The sequence below is a fragment of the Trichomycterus rosablanca genome, chromosome 6, assembly GCF_030014385.1.
Source record: "Trichomycterus rosablanca isolate fTriRos1 chromosome 6, fTriRos1.hap1, whole genome shotgun sequence".
Taxonomy (NCBI): Eukaryota; Metazoa; Chordata; class Actinopteri; order Siluriformes; family Trichomycteridae; genus Trichomycterus; species Trichomycterus rosablanca.
This window is the reverse complement of record NC_085993.1, coordinates 16223440-16247405: the sequence shown is the minus strand read 5'-3', so window position 1 is coordinate 16247405 and position 23966 is coordinate 16223440. Positions and strand designations below refer to the sequence as shown.

Sequence of the window (23966 nt, the reverse complement as noted above, 5' to 3'; positions counted from 1 at the left end):
GAACAGTGCAGCCACATAGCCTGATGTGTAAGACCACATGTTATGAAACAGCCAACGCTGGCACATTGTGGTACATTTTGAATGGTATATTAATTTCTTCTTTTTTAAATCATTAGAAGCTGCCAGGGAGACTTTTTTTTTTTAGCATATTCTCTTCCTCCAAAAGCTGAGGCGCATGGCAGCAGAAGTGCAGAATGTAACGTAACTCGAGCGCTGTGGTAAACGTGCATGATACAGTTGCTAAATTCTGTGCATTTTAAAACAACACTATGACTCTGGTATGTGCAATATTAACTTTTGCTCTCTTCATTTAAACGTCAACTTTTAGCTCTTTGTAATAAATTGAGATAAATTACAGGCTATACTTCGGACCAGGGGTTTTCAACCTGGGCGCGAGTAATTATGAGATTTTTTTTTTGACTTCTAAATCTAAAGCAACTCATTTTTCACCCACGGCAATTAATTTTTCATTAGTTTCGCTGACCACGCACACACACACGTTTAATGTTATCTAGCTCAGTCTGAAAAAAGAACCGTTGGCTAGCCAAACTTAAAAACAGGGCTAACAGTGAAGATAAATCGGTGACAAAAACAATCACTGCTGATATAATACATGGGTGTGTGTGTCTTTAAGAAATTCAGATATGCTATAAGTGATTCAGCAGTCGATTCTTATGAAGCGAACCGTAAATGTCTCTTCTTAGTCATCTCTCCGTTTTTACTGTTATTAATGAATGTTGCGGTTTTAAATAAACACCAGCTACTGGAACATTTTGTGTGTCTCGCTTTTCTGAGAAGAGGCTTAATTAAACTTGCTGTTACCACAGAGCGGTAGCCAAATCAGACTCGTTCTGTCCGTGGAGCTAAAAGTTAGCTCCCCTTTGTTTTCCGTTAGTCAAAGCAGAGCATCCTGAACTAGCAAACTTACTAATTGATGTACTTTTGCCTCTGCTGGGCTCTTTGAAGTAACGTTTTCTGCTGACATTTACATCAAAAGCAAGTATGATTTATGACTAGATTTAACTGAAATTGAACCACAAATTTCTATAATGTGCTCACAGAATAGGTTTAGCCGTCGCATTGAATAAGATCGTGCTGTATTATCTTTTTGAAATAAATATTTCAATCGTATGTAAGATGTGTGCGACGGTAATTGTATTATTTTAGCTTGTCAAGAGCTTTCGCAATGATTTCTGTGCGAAGGTTGATAGGGTGGGGGGGCTTGTGTTGCGGGGGTTTGGGGGGTTAACCACAATTTTAAAGCAGAAAATGAATAATATCCAATGACTAACTCCATTCTGTAGACTCCTGCAGGTCTTTAGAATTGTAATGGAGGGATGGAAAAGCATTTTTGTGAAATATTTTGACTGTTGGGGTTTGGAAGAGTATAGCGGAGAGCGCTTTCAGTCCCAGTTCTTCCAAAGGTCTTGAACTGGTTGAAATATGGTGACTGCGTAGGACAGAACGTGGTTTGCATGTTCTTTGTTGAATCCTTAGGTGAACTTGGAGACTGTGTCAATCCCGATCAGATTAACTTTGTATTGATTTGCGGTGACCCTTTATTCTGAGTGGACCTACTCTATGTTTCCTCCTGTCACTTAGTTATATAGTAAATATGTATAAATATAAAACACTTTCTGTTTGCAATATGCCATGTAAACCATTAAACTAATAGTTTTAATGCAGGCTATTGATATGAAACACATATAAACTTGCATAGTGACCTTTAAATAGCTTCGGAGACACTGCTGATATTGACTTCTGTTGCAAGTTGCCATGATAATTGAATGGGCACTAGTGCTTGCAGTAGAACTTTGTGCCTGTGCCACTGCTCAATGCAGTCCAGAGCCTCAGGGAAAACAGTGCTGTCAAACTTATTAGCAAACATCGAATTCTTCAGGATTATCCAGGGTAAGTCCTCTATTCCGTAAACACAGATGTCCCTGACGTAGCTTCCTGTGAGGATAAGCATAGCGGTCTTGATTAGATCAGGAGCGTAAATGCTGTCTTTGGAATGCAAATCTTTGAGCTGATTGAACTCATGGAATGATTGACCAACGTGTTGTGCTGATTAATGAATTGTAGACATACCGTTACATCCTTGGTGTGATTTTCCGTCTTGATCTTTCCATTTAATGGCCCGTATGTCTCCCTCCCATCCACCATTTACTTTACTGCCTGGTGCGTCTGTGGAGATGTTAAACATGGATTTAGCTTGAAAGCTTAATAATTGATTACATTTTAACGCTTTACATATACTTTCTATTTTTTCACTCTGGTTTTGCCTGTATTAAAATGTTCTGTCTGCTCAGCTCTGCGTTTTCTACCACCTCTGATTTTTTTTGCAAATTCTGTGCATCGAGACCTCGAATGCTTATTTGAATAACCATAATTCACATTTCATAAGTAGCTTTTGCTTACCTTTCATGTGGTTAAGGGTTACCCAGTAGTGCTCGTCAGGGCTGTAGGTATCTTTAGACCATTCGAGCAGGTCTTTGGCCACTGTACTCTTGAGTACGTACTCCACGAATGCTCTTGTCAGAGTGTAGTAGGCTGTACCAAAGTAGAGCTGGAGGTTGTGTGGAGGAGAGCTCTTTTTGTTTCTTTGGCCCCTAGGGGCCACATACTGCCCTTTAACTTCTACATATTGTATTTGTGTCCGGTGTTGCATGTACTCTGGCTGCTTGACCCCTGGAGTCATATTCTTGTCTCTCCATTCTGCTGCTTGCATATACCGGACCAGCTCCAGGTTGCTTTTGATAGGGAAATCCTGGCCACACAGGTTTATCACCTTCCTCCATTTTACTGTTGACCTTACTAGGTCTTTCATGCAGTTGATGTCTGCTTTTAAGCGAGAAAAACCAGCATAGGTCACTGTCTCGCTAATCGAGGCAAGAAAGACATTGGGAAAACACTCAGCCAGGTGTTCAACACTTGCTTTATACTCTTCTGAAGCTTTGAAATCGACGTGAATGCAGTAAATGTTTTGCGGGGCGTACACGGCTCTCAGCAGACGCACAAACGTTTCTAGGTCTTTGTGAATGGTGATGATGAAGGCCAGAGGATAGTCTTCCTCTTCTTTGCTCAGAGGCGTCATGATAAAGTGAAGCTCGGACTGCATTCTGGAGCAGTTCAGTGGACCTTCCAAGAAGCTCACCTCTTGGCATTCTGTTCTTTGCCATCTCGTGTAAGGGAAGCTGGGGGGCAAAGCTTTGCAGTATTGAGGAAATGGGCGACATCTCAGTGCACGCTGCGGCACCTTGAGAGCATAGGATGGCTGGCCTTTGATATAGATGACTGAGCAAATGAAGATGCTGATTCCGAGACACAGGAGAAAACTACACTTGACACTCCCAATATGGAGCATAATCCAGCATCAGGAAGTTCAGACCATGTACAATCACCTGAGAGAAGAAACGACAAAACGTCAGGTCACCCAATTATGAAAATCAGTAATAATCCCTCAATGTACTCAAAGGCTGAATGTACTGTAAAGCCTCTATTATACATTTTCCAATGTTTTCACAGATCAATTTATTGTATTTCGTAAACAGTAGTGAGCTGAGTAGTGAGCTGCCTAAGTACTGTAGAGAGGATTCTAATAAGTCATTGACTTATAAGTCAGGTTATTTGAGCACACTACTTAGACAGCGATAACATCAGGTTTTGCTTGCTAAGCTAACACAGTTCAAACCAATGGAATGAGGTGGCACAACGCACTAGCATGTCAAAATAACATCTCCCTCCATGTACCGAAAACGGTTAAACTGTCCCTGACAAGCCCGAACTTGCAAATAAATACAGTTGTACAATCAATGATAACTTATTTACATTTGAAAATAAGTTCGCCATATTTGTTTTTTGTTTTTTTTGTGAGAAAAGTCGTGCCACACTGAATGCTGGGATTGCCTTCACCGCTAAGGAAGCATTGGATGCTCCCTCGTTCTCCACTCATAATACTGTCTAAATTTTAAGATACCTTACCAGGGAGGATATTAAGGCATCTAGGATTTTGAACAGCCTACTTCTCTGGAGCGTGCGTAGGATGACGTAAAATGCTATCTATGTAGAGAGCTCCCTAGGTTTTCGAACACACCCTTAGAATTTGATGCCTTCACAACACTCCAAAAAAAGGTTGGGACAGAGGCGTGTTTACCCCTGTATTTCATTACCTTTCTTTTTAATGGTTTGGGAACTGAGGACACTAACTGTTGCTGTTTTGCAAGTGGAATTGTTGTCCATTCTTGCTTGATACAAGACGTCAACTGCTTAACATTTCATGGTTGCCATTGACTCTTGATGCTGCACTATATATTTACAATAGAAGACAGATCTGGACTGCAGGAAGGCCTTTCAAGCACATGCACTTTGTGTGTACATAGGCACGCTGTTGTAGCACATACCGAAAGAGGCCTGTCATTGTCCTGCTGAAATAATCATGGACTTCCTGGGAAAAGACGCTGCTCTAATGGCATCACCTGTCTCTTTAAAATCCCAACATATGCATCTGTGTCAGTAGTACCTTCACACGTATGCAAGTCACCCATAGACCCATGCTATGGACACTGATGCACCACCCATATCATGACAGATGTTGGCGTTTGCACCTTTTACTGATAACAGTCTGGATGGCCCTTTTTCTTTTTGGCACAGAGAACTTTCCACTGTCTTTTGGACCAACTGATATGACCTCAGGCCTAGAGAACTTGGAGGTGTTTCTGCATAGAATCCATGTACTGAGTAATGTGCTCTCAGGTTGCATTTCTTGATGTAGCGGCGGACTGTGTTAAGTGACATTATTTTTCTAAAATACTCCTGAGCCCATGTGGCTATATTTATCACAGTAGCAGAACAGTTTCTACTGCAGTGCTGTCTAAGAACTCAAAGGTCACTTACATTTAACAGTGGTTTCTGGCTTTGCCCTAAGCAGACTGAGACCTCTCTAGATTCTCTGAATCTTTTTACAATATTATGAACAGAAGATGGTAAAAGACTAAATCATTTGCAATCTTGCATTGAAAAATGTTCTTTTTGAACTGATTGGTAATTCTCTCATTAGGTTTGGTACAAAGTTGTGAGCCACGACCCATCATTGTTGTACAGACTAATATTTTGGTGGATCCTCTTTTCATAAGCAATCATGATTCCCTCACCTGTTACCAGTTCACGTGCTTTATGTGGAGCACTAAGTTTTACTCTTATTTTGCCTCTTTCCCTACATTTTAGTGTGTTGCAGGCAAGGTACTAAATGTGTTTTAATTACAAAATACAAAGTTGATCAGTGAAATCACTGTAAATCATTTATTTCTGCTTTTATCGGTTAAATAAAGCAATAAAAATGTTTACAAAATTACATTATTTCAATAATAGGTCAGTTATCATTGACCTATAGGTCAATGTAAACATCCCAATCATGGCAAATTCAGATTTGTATCTATAATGTTGTTATTTTTGTCACCAAATGCAGCACATGTACAAATTGGATGCAGTGATTAATTCATTTTGTGCATTAAAGGTGTGAAAATCGATCATTAAATAAAAGGAACTGAAAGGACAGAATGGTTTACAGCTTACACATAATTACAAATGCCGGTGTCCAGTTTTGTTAAGTTGTATTTCCATTTGCATGTATGCTAACCACTTGACCACTGGTGACTTTTTTTGCATGTCAGTGCATTGGCCAGAGCGTATTAGCAGGCTCATAGCACACTGTGCAAGAATACTTTTGAACAACAATTACAATAAAACATGCATAAATATTTGCTTTAAACATTTGGATAATAAATAGTTAAAGTTTAATAAAGATGGGTGGTCAGTTGACACAGATGTCTAATTTGGCAATGCACTACCTGTTGAGTTTAAACTAGGGCTGTCGACGTTAACGCAATAATAACGCATTAACGCGATCTCAATTTAACGCGATTAAAAAAAAATTGTGCCGTTAACGCAAATTCTATTTGGCTCTGCGAGTCATCCGTAGTTCATGTTGAGACTTGACCGTGCACGGCATCTCTCATTAAGACAGCGTCTGACTGGTAGAACCAACGTTTTAACGTCGGACTTGCCACCGTTTGTTTCATTTGCGGTTTGTTAACATAATGTAACCGAGCGTCGTAGTGATGCACTCGCTTAATAAAGAAATAAATACACGCCATATTCACAAGTTGTGGGAGCATTTTACACTTTATTACTTTTTCTGTTACGGTACCGAATAGCGGACAGCTAGTCATCACGTTAGCCAAGCATGCTATTACATGAACTATGGAAGCCCCAAAGGGTCAAAACACACTCACTTTGTGTAGAAACGTCCATCAAACCATTGTCACCATACAACCACAGTAAAGTCTGTTACAATAACTACGCCTTATCCCACCTAAAGCACCGCTGATCTACAATGTTTGCTGATGGAGAAATTTTAACCTACAATCTGACATACAGTGTATCACAAAAGTGAGTACCCCCCTCACATTTCTGCAGATATTTAAGTATATCTTTTCATGGGACAACACTGACAAAATGACACTTTGACACAATGAAAAGTAGTCTGTGTGCAGCTTATATAACAGTGTAAATTTATTCTTCCCTCAAAATAACTCAATATACAGCCATTAATGTCTAAACCACCGGCAACAAAAGTGAGTACACCCCTTAGTGAAAGTTCCTGAAGTGTCAATATTTTGTGTGGCCACCATTATTTCCCAGAACTGCCTTAACTCTCCTGGGCATGGAGTTTACCAGAGCTTCACAGGTTGCCACTGGAATGCTTTTCCACTCCTCCATGACGACATCGCGGAGCTGGCGGATATTCGAGACTTTGCGCTCCTCCACCTTCCGCTTGAGGATGCCCCAAAGATGTTCTATTGGGTTTAGGTCTGGAGACATGCTTGGCCAGTCCATCACCTTTACCCTCAGCCTCTTCAATAAAGCAGTGGTCGTCTTAGAGGTGTGTTTGGGGTCATTATCATGCTGGAACACTGCCCTGCGACCCAGTTTCCGGAGGGAGGGGATCATGCTCTGCTTCAGTATTTCACAGTACATATTGGAGTTCATGTGTCCCTCAATGAAATGTAACTCCCCAACACCTGCTGCACTCATGCAGCCCCAGACCATGGCATTCCCACCACCATGCTTGACTGTAGGCATGACACACTTATCTTTGTACTCCTCACCTGATTGCCACCACACATGCTTGAGACCATCTGAACCAAACAAATTAATCTTGGTCTCATCAGACCATAGGACATGGTTCCAGTAATCCATGTCCTTTGTTGACATGTCTTCAGCAAACTGTTTGCGGGCTTTCTTGTGTAGAGACTTCAGAAGAGGCTTCCTTCTGCGGTGACAGCCATGCAGACCAATTTGATGTAGTGTGCGGCGTATGGTCTGAGCACTGACAGGCTGACCCCCCACCTTTTCAATCTCTGCAGCAATGCTGACAGCACTCCTGTGCCTATCTTTCAAAGACAGCAGTTGGATGTGACGCTGAGCACGTGCACTCAGCTTCTTTGGACGACCAACGCGAGGTCTGTTCTGAGTGGACCCTGCTCTTTTAAAACGCTGGATGATCTTGGCCACTGTGCTGCAGCTCAGTTTCAGGGTGTTGGCAATCTTCTTGTAGATTTGGCCATCTTCATGTAGTGCAACAATTCGTCTTTTAAGATCCTCAGAGAGTTCTTTGCCATGAGGTGCCATGTTGGAACTTTCAGTGACCAGTATGAGAGAGTGTGAGAGCTGTACTACTAAATTGAACACACATGCTCCCTATGCACACCTGAGACCTAGTAACACTAACAAATCACATGACATTTTGGAGGGAAAATGACAAGCAGTGCTCAATTTGGACATTTAGGGGTGTAGTCTCTTAGGGGTGTACTCACTTTTGTTGCCGGTGGTTTAGACATTAATGGCTGTATATTGAGTTATTTTGAGGGAAGAATAAATTTACACTGTTATATAAGCTGCACACAGACTACTTTTCATTGTGTCAAAGTGTCATTTTGTCAGGGTTGTCCCATGAAAAGATATACTTAAATATCTGCAGAAATGTGAGGGGTGTACTCACTTTTGTGATACACTGTATACATGAAGTCAAGGGTCTCTGCTGGATAGTATTACTGCCTAGTATGTGAGTGAATAAAACTCCCTTATAGTTTTCTATTGTCCCAGCAGTTTTTAACATAAGTACATTTAGCATAAAATGTGTTCACCATTTTAATTGTAACATTTCACTTAAAAATCCTTTTTTTTTTTTCTATAACATTTACACAGATTTTTTTTAATACGATTAATCGCGATTAACTATATGAAATTCTGAGATTAATCGCGATTAAAATTTTTAATCGTTTGACAGCCCTAGTTTAAACTGTTATCGAACTGGTCGGGTGGGCAACTGGCCCAATTGTGCTTGAGGGAGGGAGTTTGCCAGTCTTGTAACTGCTGCTGTAAATATAGCACCGGCACAAGAGATGGATGATTCACAGCAGTGTGTGACTTCATATGCGGTACTATTCTCGGTGAGGCTTCACCTCCAGAAGGTGAAAGGAGGTGTTGAGTGATTTCACATTTTGGAGGGAGCTTGTAAACATCCAGGGCAAGTGTGGTAGGATGCTACAATTGAAGAATTGGGTACAACCAGATTGGGAGGCAAAAGTGCAAAAATAGAAAAAAAAAAGGTGCATTTATTACTGCACTCAGTGCCGGTAGGGGTATCGGGTGTAAAAACTGTTACCAATTAGATCGTAATGTAGACCATAATAAGCAGCTGTGGTGACCCATACTACAGAAGCGGGCCGGGCGGCACGGTGGCTCAGTGGGTAGCACTGTCGCCTCACAGCAAGAATGTCCTGGGTTTGATCCCCAGGTGGGGCGGTCCCAGTCCTTTCTGTGTGGAGTTTGCATGTTCTCTCTGTGTCTGAGTGGGTTTCCGCCGGGAGCTCCGGTTTTCTCCCACAGTCCAAAGACATGCAAGTGAGGTGAATTGGAGATACAAAATTGTCCATGACTGTTTTATGTTAAAACTTGTGAACTGATGAACCTTGTGTAACGGATAACTACCGTTTCTGTCATTAATGTAACCAAAGTGTGTAAAACATGACAAAATAAAATCCTAATAAACAAACAAACAAACAAACAGAAGCGGGTCAAAGTGGGGGGAAATAATAATAATACTTGATTAGACTTGCAGCCTTGGTCTTATTTAAACTTGGATTTTTTTCTTTCAGACTCAAGCTTGACATGATGTTGTTTATTTATTTATGATAAAATTGGTATATATTGGTATATATTGGTATATATTACTGAATACAGTAAGACCACTAAGTAATCACCCAGTATGTGATTGTTAGCGTATGGTGTGCGTGACCCCGAGTGATTAGTGATTGATCATGCACTGTTCACTGTGTTTGAATCACAAGCTGACTTTTCACTAGTGATTGTTATATTGTGTGTAGGGAAATTACATGCACATTTTCTATACCAGGACATGTGCTAAAGATGTTTAATATACAGAAGCACTGTTCACTTGACTTCCTTCTAGAATTAGATTTTAAATAAGCAGCCTGAAAAAACACTGCCAGCCTACATCTGTTAACAGGTTTTAATAATTGTATTATTATTTTTTTTTACCTTTGCCGGTTATCAACCCTTTTGGCATCTTGCCTAATAATTCCATGCAAATAACAGACATGTTTTTTTTAGATAATCCGTTCGGCTTTTAAATAATTTTCATCCCTCTCATTTGCAAAAGGCTCATGTTTTATGACGATTGATGAGGTTTGTTTTTCTAACATTATTTGTTTTTACCATAGACAGGCCATTATCATCCATCCATCCATCCTTAGGGAGTTTTACTGCAGAACATTTAGCAAGTCTTAATAAACTCAGTATGTTTAATGTAAACATGCTCTACCCCTCTCATTTACTTATTTAGTTATTTTTTATTCACTGGCTGAAATGCTGAAATGAGATCAGAATGGAACTGTTGAGTAGACAGCATACATGCTACGTATGCTGTGATTTTTTTTTCCCCGCTTCCTTTCTGACAAAAATCTGACACACTTAATCATTTCAGATTTAGTTTACCCATTCATGTGACCTAAAATATGTGCAATTCAGCTGAATCATTTTGATTATGTCTTATAATTTGGGTTATAATTGTGGATGTGTCTGTGTTCAGAATTTACCAATCACATCCAAACTCATGTTAAATAGTAGTCAGTACCCGCCATCAGTTAAAGTGACTCAGTTTAACCCCATATACATTTTAGCTTTTCTAGTGGGATTTTCTGACATTTACTTAATGGCATCTTCCAGCAAAAGCCAGCCATGATCCACAGAAAGTTTACAAAATATCAAAGGGATCTCATGGTTGAAAGGTATCAGTCAGGGTGACCTAAAGAGGGCTGTGTACAGGAGATGCCTTCGCAACCTGACAAATTTGGTCCACAAGTCAAAATGTGTCATGCTGATTGACCCCTACACAAAAAAGAATGAATCCTGTTATGTATTAAAATGTGCTTCAACTAAGTATTTGTTTAGGGGTGTGAATTTTTATGAAACTGTATTAGGGTGTTGTTAATTGCTTTAATAAAATTAATCGAAAACGTAATTTTTTTTAACCAAGTTAAACTCATTTAATCATTTTGTTATTCAGCTTTGCTTGTGCTATTTTGAACATGCGTCGCTGTGATCAATTGGATTGCTTTATTATAGCAACATTGTGTTTATACTGCATGGGCGGCACGGTGGCTAAGTGAGTAGCACTGACGCCTCACAGCAAGAAGGTCCTGGGTTCGATCCCCAGGTGGGGCGGTCCGGGTCCTTTCTGTGTGAAGTTTGCATGTTCTCCTCGTGTTCGCGTGGGTTTCCTCCGGGTGCTCCGGTTTCCTCCCACAGTCCAAAAACATGCAAGTGAGGTAAATTGGAGACACTAAATTGTCCATGACTGTGTTTGATATAACCTTGTGAACTGATGAACCTTGTGTAATGAGTAACTTCCGTAACTGTCATGAATGTAACCAAAGTGTAAAACATGACGTTAAAATCCTAATAAACAAACAACAAACAAATACTGCATAGTAAAAAATGCGGGTCTTTTATCAGTTTGCGATTGTAAAGTATCTGTACCTGCTTCTGATAAATATTGTGAAATGGAAGGCATTTTAAATCATTCAATTTTCAAAAAGCGTAAGTAATCGTCTATAAACCAAAGTTATTTGTGTTCACTGCAAGAAAAAAAAAATACACTGATCAGCCATAACATTAAAACCACCTCCGTGTTTCTAAACTCACTGTCTATTTTATCAGCTCTACTTACCATATAGAAGCACTTTGTAGTTCTACAATTACTGACTGTAGTCCATCTATTTCTCTACATACTTTTGTAGACTGCTTTAACCCTGTTCTTCAGTGGTCAGGACGCCCACAGGACCACCACAGGGCAGGTATTATTTAGGCGGTGGATCATTCTCAGCACTGCAGTGACAATGGCATGGTGTTGGTGTGTTAGTGTGTGTTGTGCTGGTATGAGTGGATCAGACACAGCAGCGCTGCTGGAGTTTTTAAATACCATGTCCACTCACTGTCCACTCTATTAGACACTCCTACCTAGTTGGTCCACCTTGTAGATGTAAAGTCAGAGACGATCGCTCATCTATTGCTGCTGTTCGAGTTGGTCATCTTCTAGACCTTCATCAGTGGTCACAGGATGCTGCCTACAGGGCGCTGTCGGCTGGATATTTTTGGTTGGTGGACTATTCTCAGTCCAGCAGTGGCAGTAAGGTGTCTGATCCACTCATACCAGCACAACACACACTATCACACCACCACCATGTCAGTGTCACTGCAGTGCTGAGAATGATCCACCACCCAAATAATACCTGCTCTGTGGTGGTCCTGGGAGAGTCCTGACCATTGAAGAACAGCATGAAAGGGGGCTAACAAAGCATGCAGAGAAACAGATGGACTACAGTCAGTAATTGTAGAAGTACAAAGTGCTTCTATATGGTAAGTGGAGCTGATAAAATGGACAGTGAGTGTAGAAACAGGGTGGTGGTTTTAATGTTATGGCTGATCGGTGTATATATAATTTACATTTTCGGCATTTAGCAGATGCTTTTATCCAGAGCGACTTACAGTTGTGACCGTATACAGTCTAAGCAATTGAGGGTTAAGGGCCTTGCTCAAGGGCCCAACAGTGGCAACCTGGCAGTGGTGGGGCTTGAACCGGCAACATTCTAATTACTAATCCATTACCTTAACCACTAGATTAAGCTTCCTTCAATATTGCTTTAATATCATCTTCGGTTGAAGCATTTCTTTGTCTTGTTGAGCATTGACACACGCTACAGACTAATTCGTCAAAACATTCCGGACTAAAGTTAACCCGGAAAGCTTTATTTTAGAGGAATTTTCATGGAAAGCCCATGGACTGTAAACAGTGTGAGAAAATTACAATGCTGTTGGTAAACAGATCATGATTTGACTGTAGACCCGTTAACATGTTTAACGATGCGGGTCTTTGTGTAGTTTTGTTATATGTGTTGCATCTGGAAATGGTTCATATAAATTGCCTCCTCAAATGAGTATCACAGAGAACTTTTCAGAGTGCTATGAAACACAACAGGCACATGTTTAGAAATGAGTTGATCAAGCCACGTGAAAGTATTGAGTGGTGATTACTGGTTTTCTTGTGCCAGTGCTAACTATATGGGCATGACAGCGCACAAAATCAACCTGCTGTGGTAACGTGTCACTGGTCGTTGTGTGGCAGTTCATTTCAGACAGGTTGCTATAGCTTTAGTTCAGTTGCTACAGAGTGAAGATGACTACAAAACTTGATGGCTGCAGACAGCCATGACATTCAATCCCAGATTTAAGTAACTGTCAGTTATTTCTCCAGATGAATGACAGCTTGTTTGAGATGCCAGAATAAATGACTGATGGATTTCTTTTATTCTGGTACAGCACAGTCACCTGAACCCAACTGAGCAAAGCTGAACTTGCCTCTGGATTCTGGATGAAATGAAACGCCTGAAGTTGATCTTATCTACAAAGTTAATAAGATACAAGTGTGAGTCTGTCACCTAGCATTCTGCATCAGTGCTTGATTGGTGATTTACTAGCTTCACGTCATACTCGAAACTTCAACATTTAGCCGAACAGTTGTACTATAACCTGCCACTGCAGTAACTTGTGAGCACCTGTTTTACTTGCGGAGTTCAGAGTCGACAAGAAAAGATCCTCACTTTCCTGAACAGACTTGTCAGTTTGAATAATGTGGGGTAAAAAATAAATGACTTGGCAACTTTGTATAGATATTGACTTGCTTTCTAAAGGCTTTTATAAATTTATTATAGAGTGTTATCTAATTTTTAATTTTTATTTTTTCAATACAACTCTATATAGACACTGGCTATATAGGCACTAACTCGCAACAACTCTATATATTAAAAACTATATTAACAACTATATTGACACTGGCTACATTTCTAAAGGAAACTAAGCTTTTATAATTTTATTATATATATTATATAATATTTAATTTTCTAATATTTTTTTCAATACAACATTATATATACACTGGCTAAATAGGCACTGACTAGCAACAACTCTATATATTAATAACATCTCTATATTAACGACTATATCGACACTGCCGAGCTTTCTAAAGATAATTTAGCTTTTATAATTTTATTATAGAGTGTTATTTAATTTCTATTATTTCTTTCAATATAACTCTATATAGACACTGGCTAAATAGGCACCAACTAGCAACAACTCTATATATTAAAAACTCTATATTAACAACTATATTAACAACTGTGTTGACACTGGCTAGCTTTCTAAAGACAATTAAGCTTTTATAATGTTTTATAAAGTGTTATTTCATTTTCTATTATTTCTTTCAATACAACTCTATACAGACACTGGCTAAATAGGCACTAACTAGCAACAACTCTATATATTAACATCTTTATATTAACAACTCTATATTAACGACTATATAGACACAGACTACCTTTCTAAAGGTAACTAAGCTTTTATAATTTTATTATATAGTGTTATTTTCTGTTTTTTTTCAATATAACTCTATATAGACACTGGCTTAATAGGCACTAACTAGCAACAACTCTATATATTAAACTCTATATTAACAACTCTATATTAACGACTATATAGACACAGACTACCTTTCTAAAGGTAACTAAGCTTTTATAATTTTATTATAGTGTTATTTTCTGTTTTTTTTTCAATATAACTATATAGACACTGGCATAATAGGCACTAACTAGCAACAACTCTATATATTAACATCTTTATATTAACAACTCTATATTAACGACTATATAGACACAGACTACCTTTCTAAAGGTAACTAAGCTTTTATAATTTTATTATAGAGTGCTATTTTCTGTTTTTTTTTTAATATAACTCTATATAGACACTGGCTAAATAGGCACTAACTAGCAACAACTCTATATTAACAACTATATAGACACTGGCTACCTTTCTAAAGATAATTAAGCTTTTCTAATTTTATTATATCATGTTATAGAGTGTTATTTAATTTTCTATTATTTCTTTCAATACAACTCTATATAGACACTGGCTAAATAGGCACTAACTAGCAACAACTCTATATATTAACAACTCTATATTAACAACTATATTAACAACTATATAGACACTGGCTAGCTTTCTAAAGGTAATTTAGATTTTATAATTTAATTATTATAAATTATTAATTATTATTAATTATTATTATTATTATTTTTTACAATATGCATGCACTGAACTGTTCAGATTCATTATTTTTTTGCAGTTAGTGATTGATCCTAAATAATTTGGTTATTTAATCACTTCATATATGTGTAGTTAGTAAAAATTGTATAGCTGAGTGAGAACACCTCTTGTACATACACTCTTGTACAAACTCTTGAGGTTGTTGAGGTACCACCAGGGGTACACATTTTGTACCACTAGGTTTTTGTATTCTAATGTGAGAAATAGTATTTAAATAAGCTTAGCATACATAAACATACATCCCCCTTTGGGAACCACAATCACAACAAAAAAAAGCTATATTTTAATACTTCCAAGAGTGTAGCTTCATTTATTTTACTCATGCTGTGTAACAGGTGAGGGGGGGGAAAGTACATTTTGTCCTATCATTGTGATAAACATAAAATGTTGATGTTCTTGGTTTATAATACATCATTCCAAACTCCCACAGTAACTCTAGTCAGCACAATCAATGTTTTACTTAGTTCCCCCCCTCCGTAACGAGCACAAGCAAAAGCTAATACGTTAACCAGACAGTTCTCTTACCTTGCAGTCACAGCCAGTTCCAGTCCTTTTATCAAATAAGGTTAAACATTACGAAATGCTGCAGTCCCAGGAAGTCCACCTCGCTGTGACCTCAGCCAAAGACACACTGCGCCAGACAATGAAGTATCCTGCCTTTTGTGGTTAGGAGGCCGGAATAGTACGGCCTACAGTCACAGTGCTCTCAGATACCTGAGTGTATTACGCTCTTGTCGCTGCCACTGTGTAATCAGTGTGCTGCCTCTTTACAGTGGGGGTGGCTTCTCAGCTAGAGTCCCCATGCGATAGAGTAAAAGAGAGAGCACAAGCATAGAGACAGAGAAGCATTGCCTGCTTAGCAACTACTAGTCTGTCTCTTTCTCTTACTCTCCACCCCCCTTCCCATAAGACTCATTTGGATGCCCTCCCACCTGTTCTAGCTTTTTTTTTCACTGCCTTTTCATAGCTTTCTTTTGCCTTTTTCCTTTTTGTTTCCGGTTGATTCACTATCTGGTTTTGGTTTTATGTTTGCTAAAGTAAAAACTTTGGAGGGGTGGTTATGTTTAGGTGCTGCTCTGAGCCTCAGGGCCAGCCTGTTTGTGAGCTCTTTCTGGTCAGCTCTGGAGATTAATTCCCTTGTGTCGACCAGAATTGTGGATGTGTCACATTCGGACCACTGAGGGAGAGAATAATTACGCCAGATTTGCTGGGGAACGCGTTTGTGTTTTTACCTGACAACTAAGCAAAAAAAGGTCCGCAATGGGCATGTCTATGTCTGAACTGATCTCGTATTTGTTTACATAGTCTGGTATTTGAATAATGCATATATAATTTGGACAGAATGTAATCAAAAGTTTGCATACTCCTGGTCCAATTGAGTTGTTTATTTTATTGGTAAATATTTAGTAATATTAACAATTGTAAGCCAACAAAAATAAACATAGAGTCTGGATTCTACTGCATTTTCAGCCTCAGCCTTGTGCTTGGCATCCATGCTGGCATTTATCCACCACTCCTGCAGCCACTTGTTTCTATAAAGTGCACTGTAAAGGTCAATAGTACCGCTGAGACCAGAGTTTTAGTTATAGATTAATAAATAATGACCTAGCGAAATAGACTGCAGCATCACTCAAGGGCCCAATTAAAAGTAATAACTACTTATCACGGGCGCTCGGGTGGCGCAACGGTTTATTACGTTAGCCCACCACCGCTGGGACCCGGGTTCAGATCTCAAAGGTGCCATCGAACAGTCGGGCACCTACACAAATATGATTGGCTGTGTCTGAGCGGAGGGTGGCTGAAACCCTGCTATTGATTGGCACCCTGTCCAGCGTATTTTTGTCTTGCGCCAAGTGTTTTCAGGTGGAGCTGGGCTCACCACAGCCCTGACCAGATCTATCTATCTATCTATCTATCTATCTATCTATCTATCTATCTATCTATCTATCTATCTATCTATCTATCTATCTATCTATCTATCTATCTATCTATTTACCTATCTACCTACCTACCTACCTACCTACCTACCTACCTACCTACATACATAGATACTGTGCAAAAGTCTTGGGCCACCACTAGCTAGTTTTAGTCACATCCGTATTTATTTGTCAGTCTTATTTTATATGTAATAATAAAACAATTTTCTGAACAAAACGACCAACAGACAGAACTCAGTATTAAGTGAGACCTCTCTTGGCTTTTAAACATCTTGGAGAGACTGTTTAAGTTTTCTGAAGTAATCTGCTGGTATATTATACCAGGGTTCTTTCAGCACTTCTTTCAGTTCTTCTTTAGATTTAGTCTTCTATTTCCTTCTCTGTCCAGGTGATCCTATACTGAAACTACAGTATTCAGGTTCTTTGCTGGACTTTTTCTGCTCTCTTAAAGAAGTAACTCCGTTTTGTCATTGACCTTGCCTGACTCTTTACATTTCTTTATAACAGCTTGAATACAACATCTTGAGTATCCAGTTTGGGGGCCTTGCTGATTTAAAATTATGATTTTATGCCTGCCAGTTTCCTGGGATCTTTGGCATTTTGAATGGAATGATGTGATTGTAATTTGGTCTTAAACATACAGTGGTACCTTGAAACTCAACGTCAGTTGGCTCTGGGAGTGGCGTTGAGTTTAAAAGACTTTGAGTTTCCAGGTATTTTTTCCCGTAAGGATGTATGGAAAACCTGTTAATGCATTCCATGGTCCTGTGGACTTGCATATATTTTATGCTTATGTAAAATAATGGGGTTGTTTTTGACACTTATACACTGAAAGTAACACAAACACTGAAATAAAAAGCTGATTCTTGCAATTTCTTAGAACCTCGAGCTGTAACACAAGTTTAAAAGTGAAACACATAACATGTGGAGCTTTCAGAGTGGATTTGACAGTTATTTCACACAAATGCAGATTTGTCTCGTATGCACACTTTGATGACGTATTACCACACCGCTCAAGCCGAGTGCTGAACAAAGCGAATGTTCATTGTTAATTTGAAATTAAATAAATACATTTTTAATAAACAAACTGAACACGTTGAGTTTAAGGGAACAAATCTCTTGACGAAGGGTGTTGAGTTTCAAAGATTTTGAGTTTAGGGGACATTGAGTTACAAGGTACCACTGTAACAAGCTTAACAAGCTTCCAATGAGTTGAACCTGTACATCGTGTGTATGTAATGCACGTCTTACACAAATCTGGTGCATTAAACCTCTTTTCACTGCAGTTAGATATGAAATGGTAGAACATATACAGGTGTAAGCAATGACATTAAGTAGGTTTCCATTTAATTTAGGTTTAAGGAAGACAGGTTCCTGCTATTGCTCGTGCGTAAGGGGGTCACACTAAATACTTGCTACTTTCACTTAAGAAATATCAACCGCCTACGCCCGTTCCTCAGTGAATCAAGTACTGCCATTTTCGTCCATGCGCTGGTAACATCCCGAATTAACTACTGTAATTCAATCCTATTCGGCTTACTTCATAAATCATTACAAAAACTCCAACTAGTCCAAAACTCCGCTGCACGGATTATCTGTAGGTCACCCTCAACTAAACGCATCACTTCAGTTCTCAGAGAGCTTCATTGGCTCCCTGTAAATTATCGCATACACTTCAAGATCTTATTATTCACATTCAAAGCTCTACATGGTCTAGCACCCTCTTACATCTCCGATTTACTCCAGGTCTACAATCCCACCCGCACTCTTAGGCCTTCATTAGCCTTCCGGCTTTCTATTCCTTCTGTCCGCCTGTCGAATATGGGCGCGAGGGCTTTTAGCCACTCTGCCCCTTCTCTCTGGAACACCCTCCCAATCCATATCCGTACTATTGATTGTTTCTCTACTTTTAAATCCCAACTTAAAACTCACCTCTTCAAGCTAGCCTCCTACTAATCTTTCTAACTTGATTGGTACTACTACCCCCAATATTTGTTCAACAGTGATTACATTTGACTGTTTAGATTTTATTGTATTTATTTTTATTGATTTTTCTATTAGATTTTAATGGTTTATTGATCTGTTACTTTCTTGCTTTTGTAAGGTGTCCTTGAGTGTTTTGAAAGGTGCCATAAATAAAATGGATTATTGTTATTATTATTATTACTTTAGCCTATTACTTTATTAATTTGACCAGGGTTTGTATATCTTTTTTTTCATTTGTCTGTCATGAGAAAATGAATGAGGTCAGGCTTTGTTTGCCTTTTACTTTGTATGTCTTGAGGAAATAAATGAGGTTAGGGTTTGCACAGACAAAGCTCTTCATGTGAAATAAAAGACAGTTAGTGTAAATGTTTGCAAGATATGAATAAGGTCGTCTTGTAATATAGGGCAGCTGTAGCTTGGCGGTTAGGGTGCTGGACTAGTAGACAAAAGGTCGGTGGTTCAAGCCCCACCACTGCCAGGTTGCCACTGTTGGGCCCTTGAGCAAGGCCCTTAACCCTCAATTGCTTAGATTGTATACTGTCACAGTACTGTAAGTCGCTTTGGATAAAAGCGTCTGCTAAATGCTGAAAATGTAAATGTAATTTATTTATAGGAGTTGTAAGCTGCTTTAACAAACGGTGTACAAAAGAAAGAAGCCTCATCACGAAATGCCCCTTGTTTTAGTGCTGATTGAGTCAAATCTTGATTAAGGGGCACTGTGTGACCAACAAAGACTCACTTAAAGTCGCACTATGTAGTTTCAGACTTGCAGAGGTGTGAAATAACAAAACACTTTGTTATTGACCTTGAGAGGTAACTGATAGCTGTAAATGTTTGTGTTTTACTTTATGGTGTGCTGTGTGTCAAATCTGACTTCTGGCCAATGGTAGCTCTGCAGTCAATGTACTCAACTACTAATTAGAAGGTCAATGGTTCCACCTCACCGATGCCAGGTTGCCACTAATGATTCTGCTACGCAAAGCCCTTAATCTTTAATTGCTTGGATTGTATATGGTCAAAAATGTCAGTTGCTTTGGATAATGTCCCCATATTACTGTAAATCTAGGGTGGCACGGTGGCTCATGGGGTAGCAATGTCGCTTAACAGCAAGAAGGTCCTGGGTTTGATCCCCATGTGGGGCGGTCCGGGTCCTTTCTGTGTGGAGTTTGCATGTTCTCCCCGTGTCAAGTCAAGTGAAATTTATTTATATAGCGCTTTTTACAACAGACAAAGCAACTTTATAAAACCCAGGACCAACAGATAAAGAAAAAACCCTGTTGAGCAAGCCGAGGGCGACTGTGGCAAGGAAAAACTCCCTGAAAATTATTGGAAGAAACCTTGAGAGGAGCCCATCCTTCTTGGGTGGTTTGGAGGATACTTTAAATGAACAAGATTACACATCATACAAACACAAAATTAAATTAAACTAAAAGTTATAACTAGCAATAAATAAATAAATAAATAATAATGGAGTTATTATTCAGTCCAGTCTGTAATAAAGTCTGTAGTGAGTTCTTGATATTCTAGGTGCAAACACGACAGGTCCCGTCACATCCAGCAGGAGCAGCATTGTTGGCACGGCAGTCTCGACTTCATTCCTTAACCTCGGGCAGGTAAACAGGTTTCCATCAGAAGGACCTCGGGGTAAAACAACAGACCCGTGTCTGCGTGGGGTTTCCTCCCACAGTCCAAAGACATGCAAGTGAGGTAAATTAGAGATACAAAATTGTCCATGACTGTGTTCGATATAACCTTGACGTTAAACATGACGTTAAAATCCCAATAAACAAACAAACAATTACTGTAAATCTAAATGTAAATGACTTGGATGTAATGTTACTAAACCCAGGCATTGAGAATTCAGTAGTCAAATCTCTCTGTTATTATTAAAAAGGGATTGGCCGTGCCCTTGCAATTTTAAATGGAAATGTATGAACTCTGTTCTCTTTACTAGCTTCCTGTAGCTGCAGGCATTCAATTTAAAACACTGATGCTTGCCTACATAGCCAAAAATAGACCCCAAGTCTAATGAAACCCCGCTCTATAACATGCAACCTCCACCTTACTTGATCCTCCACCCAGAACTCGAGGAAGATGCATCAAAGCTCATCTCTGTACTGGCACCCAAGTAGTGGAACGAGCTTCCCTTATCTGTCCCAACATCTGAGTCTCTGTCACTGTCTTCAAAAGACGATTAAAAATGCATCTCTTTACTAAGCACTTAAGTTGACATGTACCTTCTAATGCTCTTACTTATTTCTTGCAATAAAAAATAAAATAAAACCTTTGGTTCTAACAGGGTTTCAGCAGATTTGTATTCTTGGACTGTTGACTACTTAAACTAGAGTTAGGTAATCTCACGGTTGGACTACTGCAACTCCCTCCTGGCAGGTGCTCCTGTGTCAGCTATTAAACCCTTGCAGCTCATCCGAAATGCAGCTGCTCGCCTGGTTTTTAACCAACCTAAACACTGCCACATCACCCCACTGCTGCGTTCTCTTCACTGGCTTCCTGTAGCTGCACTAATTCAGTTTAAAACTCTGATGCTCGCCTACAAAGCCAAAAACGGACCAGCCCCAAGCTACCTTCGTGGTCTAATCAAACCCCGCTCTGTACCTCACAACCTCCGAGCCACTAGTCTCGCCCTACTTGATCCTCCACCCAGGACTCGAGGAAGACCCACATCAAGGCTTTTCTCTGTACTTGCACCCAAGTGGTGTAACGAGCTTCCCCTGTCTGTTTGAGCATCTGAATCTCTTGCTGTCTTTAAAAAACGATTAAAAACCCACCTCTTTACTAAGCACTTAAGCTGATTTGTACTTACTTACTAATGCTCGTATTCATTTCTTGAAAAACAAACAAACAAAAAAAACTTTGATTCTAACAGTGTTTCAGCAGATTTGTGTTCTTGTACTGTTGTTTACTTAAACTAGAGTAATGAAATGTTTACTATGGAAGCACTTCTGTAAGTCGCTCTGGACAAGGGCATCTGCTAAATGCTGTAAATGTAAATGTAATGTTTACTATGGAAGCACTTTTGTAAGTCACTCTGGATAAGAGCGTCTGCTAAATGCCGAAAATCTACATGTAAGTTTTAAGTATCATTTATTTTCGTGCACTTTAAATTGAGTTTTGTGTCTGTGGAACGAAAGTAGCTACAAATTTAAATGCAATCAGAACAGTGGAAAAATACAAAAAAACAGTGCACAGTTTGCATTGAAATTAAATGCTGAATTCATGTCAGAATTAAACTCAAATCGGCTTAAAACGTGATCAACTCACAGCTGTATCACATTTCACTGTGTGCTGCTTTGAATGAGCATTGTATTTCAATTCCAGGCAGTGAAGTATTCATGCCACAATGACAAGCACTTACTGCCCAATCGTAATCCTCTACTGATTTTGGGGTGTGCTTAATGGGGCTGAACAGGCACAATCGGACACACTACCCCCTCTCACGTAATGCTTTCGCGTACTGTTCAGTATGGAAGTATGCCATTTTGGACGCAGCCAAAGACTTCACATAAGTACTAGGCACATTTTCGGAGCAAAAAGGGCAGTGGACAGGATGGGGAAAAAAATTTGTCGTTGGCCAGTACACGGTAGTGAGTAAAAGTAAAATAAGAAAAATAATATACAACATTTTTTGAAATATGTTTGTATAACAGCTATTACTAGGGATGTAATGATGCACCACAAGGCAGTTAAAAATTGGTGCACATGTGCCACGATTCGGATCGGTAACTCGTGTAAAATTAATTGATATTCACTTTAAACAGCAGAGGGCACTGGCGCTATTCACCTCGCCTGGTTTACGTCACTACACCGAGTTGTATGGGATTTTCCAGCCTAATTTATTTATGTGAGGATACTTTCTTTATTTGTATTATTCATTTATTTATATAATGTGGGGTTTGTTTTAAAATTTCATTTGTTTTTTTTTTTACACAAAAAGGGAAATGTGCAGCATTGTTTTGCATAGTTTGTACCTACCTCAGCAATAAAAGAACATTCATTATTTAGATAAATTGTATTTATTATTAGATTTTATTTTATTTTTAAAGAGAATTAATAAAAGGAAACTTTGTCATAATTTGTTTTCAATTCAATTTTGTTTTAAAAAATCCGGAAATTTTTTTTATCGTGAACCCAGTATCGTGAATCTTATCGCATCATGGGTGTAGAGTGTATCGTTACGTCCCTAGCTATTACATTAAAGAATAGTCTGCAAGTTATGATTCAGTCACTTGAGTGTGAGAGTACTAGTTGTAGTTGTATGTATTATTTGGAGATGTCAGAGTCCAGGAAACAAGACTGTCTCAGTTGTGTGTGTATGCTACAGAATAGCATGTTTATTGATAATGTATGCATCACTGGACAACAATGCAGTATGATGTATAAAAACACAAGAATACAATTAATAGAGATGCCAAGGCAATATGGCTCATCACTATCATGTTTTTACCAGTTAGTTCAGTTGAAAAAGACTCTGAAATGAGCTTATCAACTATTACTCGTTACCCATTTTTACCAAAAGCATTATCAACAACAGAAGTATGTAATAAACTTCTGTGGATATAAAGCAGAAGCTGATTTCAGACACACTTTAGATATTCTAAGCTTCTTTGATGAACAGGAGATAAAGATAGACGGGTGACGGTTTTAGTGTTGATTCTTCTTTCTGTCTAACACCTATATTAAGTGAGCATATTAAAATCAGTTTCAGCTAAACCATCAAACTTTCTGTTCCAGTTTTGTAATTCCCATTTATGAACTTTTTGCTGCCTACACGACTACAATCTGATTAAGGGGGCCTTATCAGACAGAAGTCCAATCTGTGACCTCCTAGCACACCACACAGAGCTGTTATGCATATGGAGAGCCACGCAAGGCTCCATGTGACAGTTTGAACACACTGCAGTGGTGTACTAGTGTGTTAGGCCAGGGTTTTTCAAATCTTGGGTTTCGACCCTTGGGTGGGACACAAACCCAAACATTTTCATTTCACCATGTATATAATGAAGGTTTTGAGTACTATAAAGTTTGCTTGGCCCCACAAAATGACACAATATATGATGGAATCAGTAAGTGTGAAACAGGTGCAATATATACAATGTTTATTATTAATATAATATTTAAGTATTATACAATGACCGTTAGCTCTCCCTTTAACAAATAAAACGACGTTAGCAGTCTCCCAGTCACCACTGATGATGTGCACAGTTATACCGTTATACTGAG

At 39.0% G+C, this 23966-nt stretch overlaps 2 protein-coding genes across 2 annotated transcripts in view; one reads left to right on the top strand and one right to left on the bottom strand.

Annotated features, from left to right (window-relative positions):
• The window catches only part of rtf2 (replication termination factor 2), a 55454-nt gene that overhangs the window by 13189 nt on the left and 18299 nt on the right, over positions 1-23966 (top strand). The window lies entirely within an intron of this gene.
• On the bottom strand, positions 1717-15393 carry gcnt7 (glucosaminyl (N-acetyl) transferase family member 7). The gene is made up of 4 exons (XM_062996661.1): positions 15328-15393; positions 2422-3404; positions 2092-2187; positions 1717-1956 (listed from the first exon to the last, which is right to left on the bottom strand). Exons 2-4 carry the CDS (start codon positions 3365-3367, stop codon positions 1727-1729), a joined length of 1272 nt encoding a protein of 423 aa, XP_062852731.1. The 5' UTR covers positions 3368-3404; positions 15328-15393; the 3' UTR covers positions 1717-1726.

What these genes read in the sequence shown, in the direction of transcription:
- gcnt7 (XM_062996661.1), bottom strand. Translation starts at nt 3,367, where the DNA reads ATGCTCCATATTGGGAGTGTCAAGTGTAGTTTTCTCCTGTGTCTCGGA. An exon ending in AACCCTTAACCACATGAAAG is followed by an intron (nt 2,188 to 2,421) that starts GTAAGCAAAAGC and finishes ACATCTCCACAG; the next exon opens with ACGCACCAGGCAGTAAAGTA. An exon ending in ATCACACCAAGGATGTAACG is followed by an intron (nt 1,957 to 2,091) that starts GTATGTCTACAA and finishes TTATCCTCACAG; the next exon opens with GAAGCTACGTCAGGGACATC.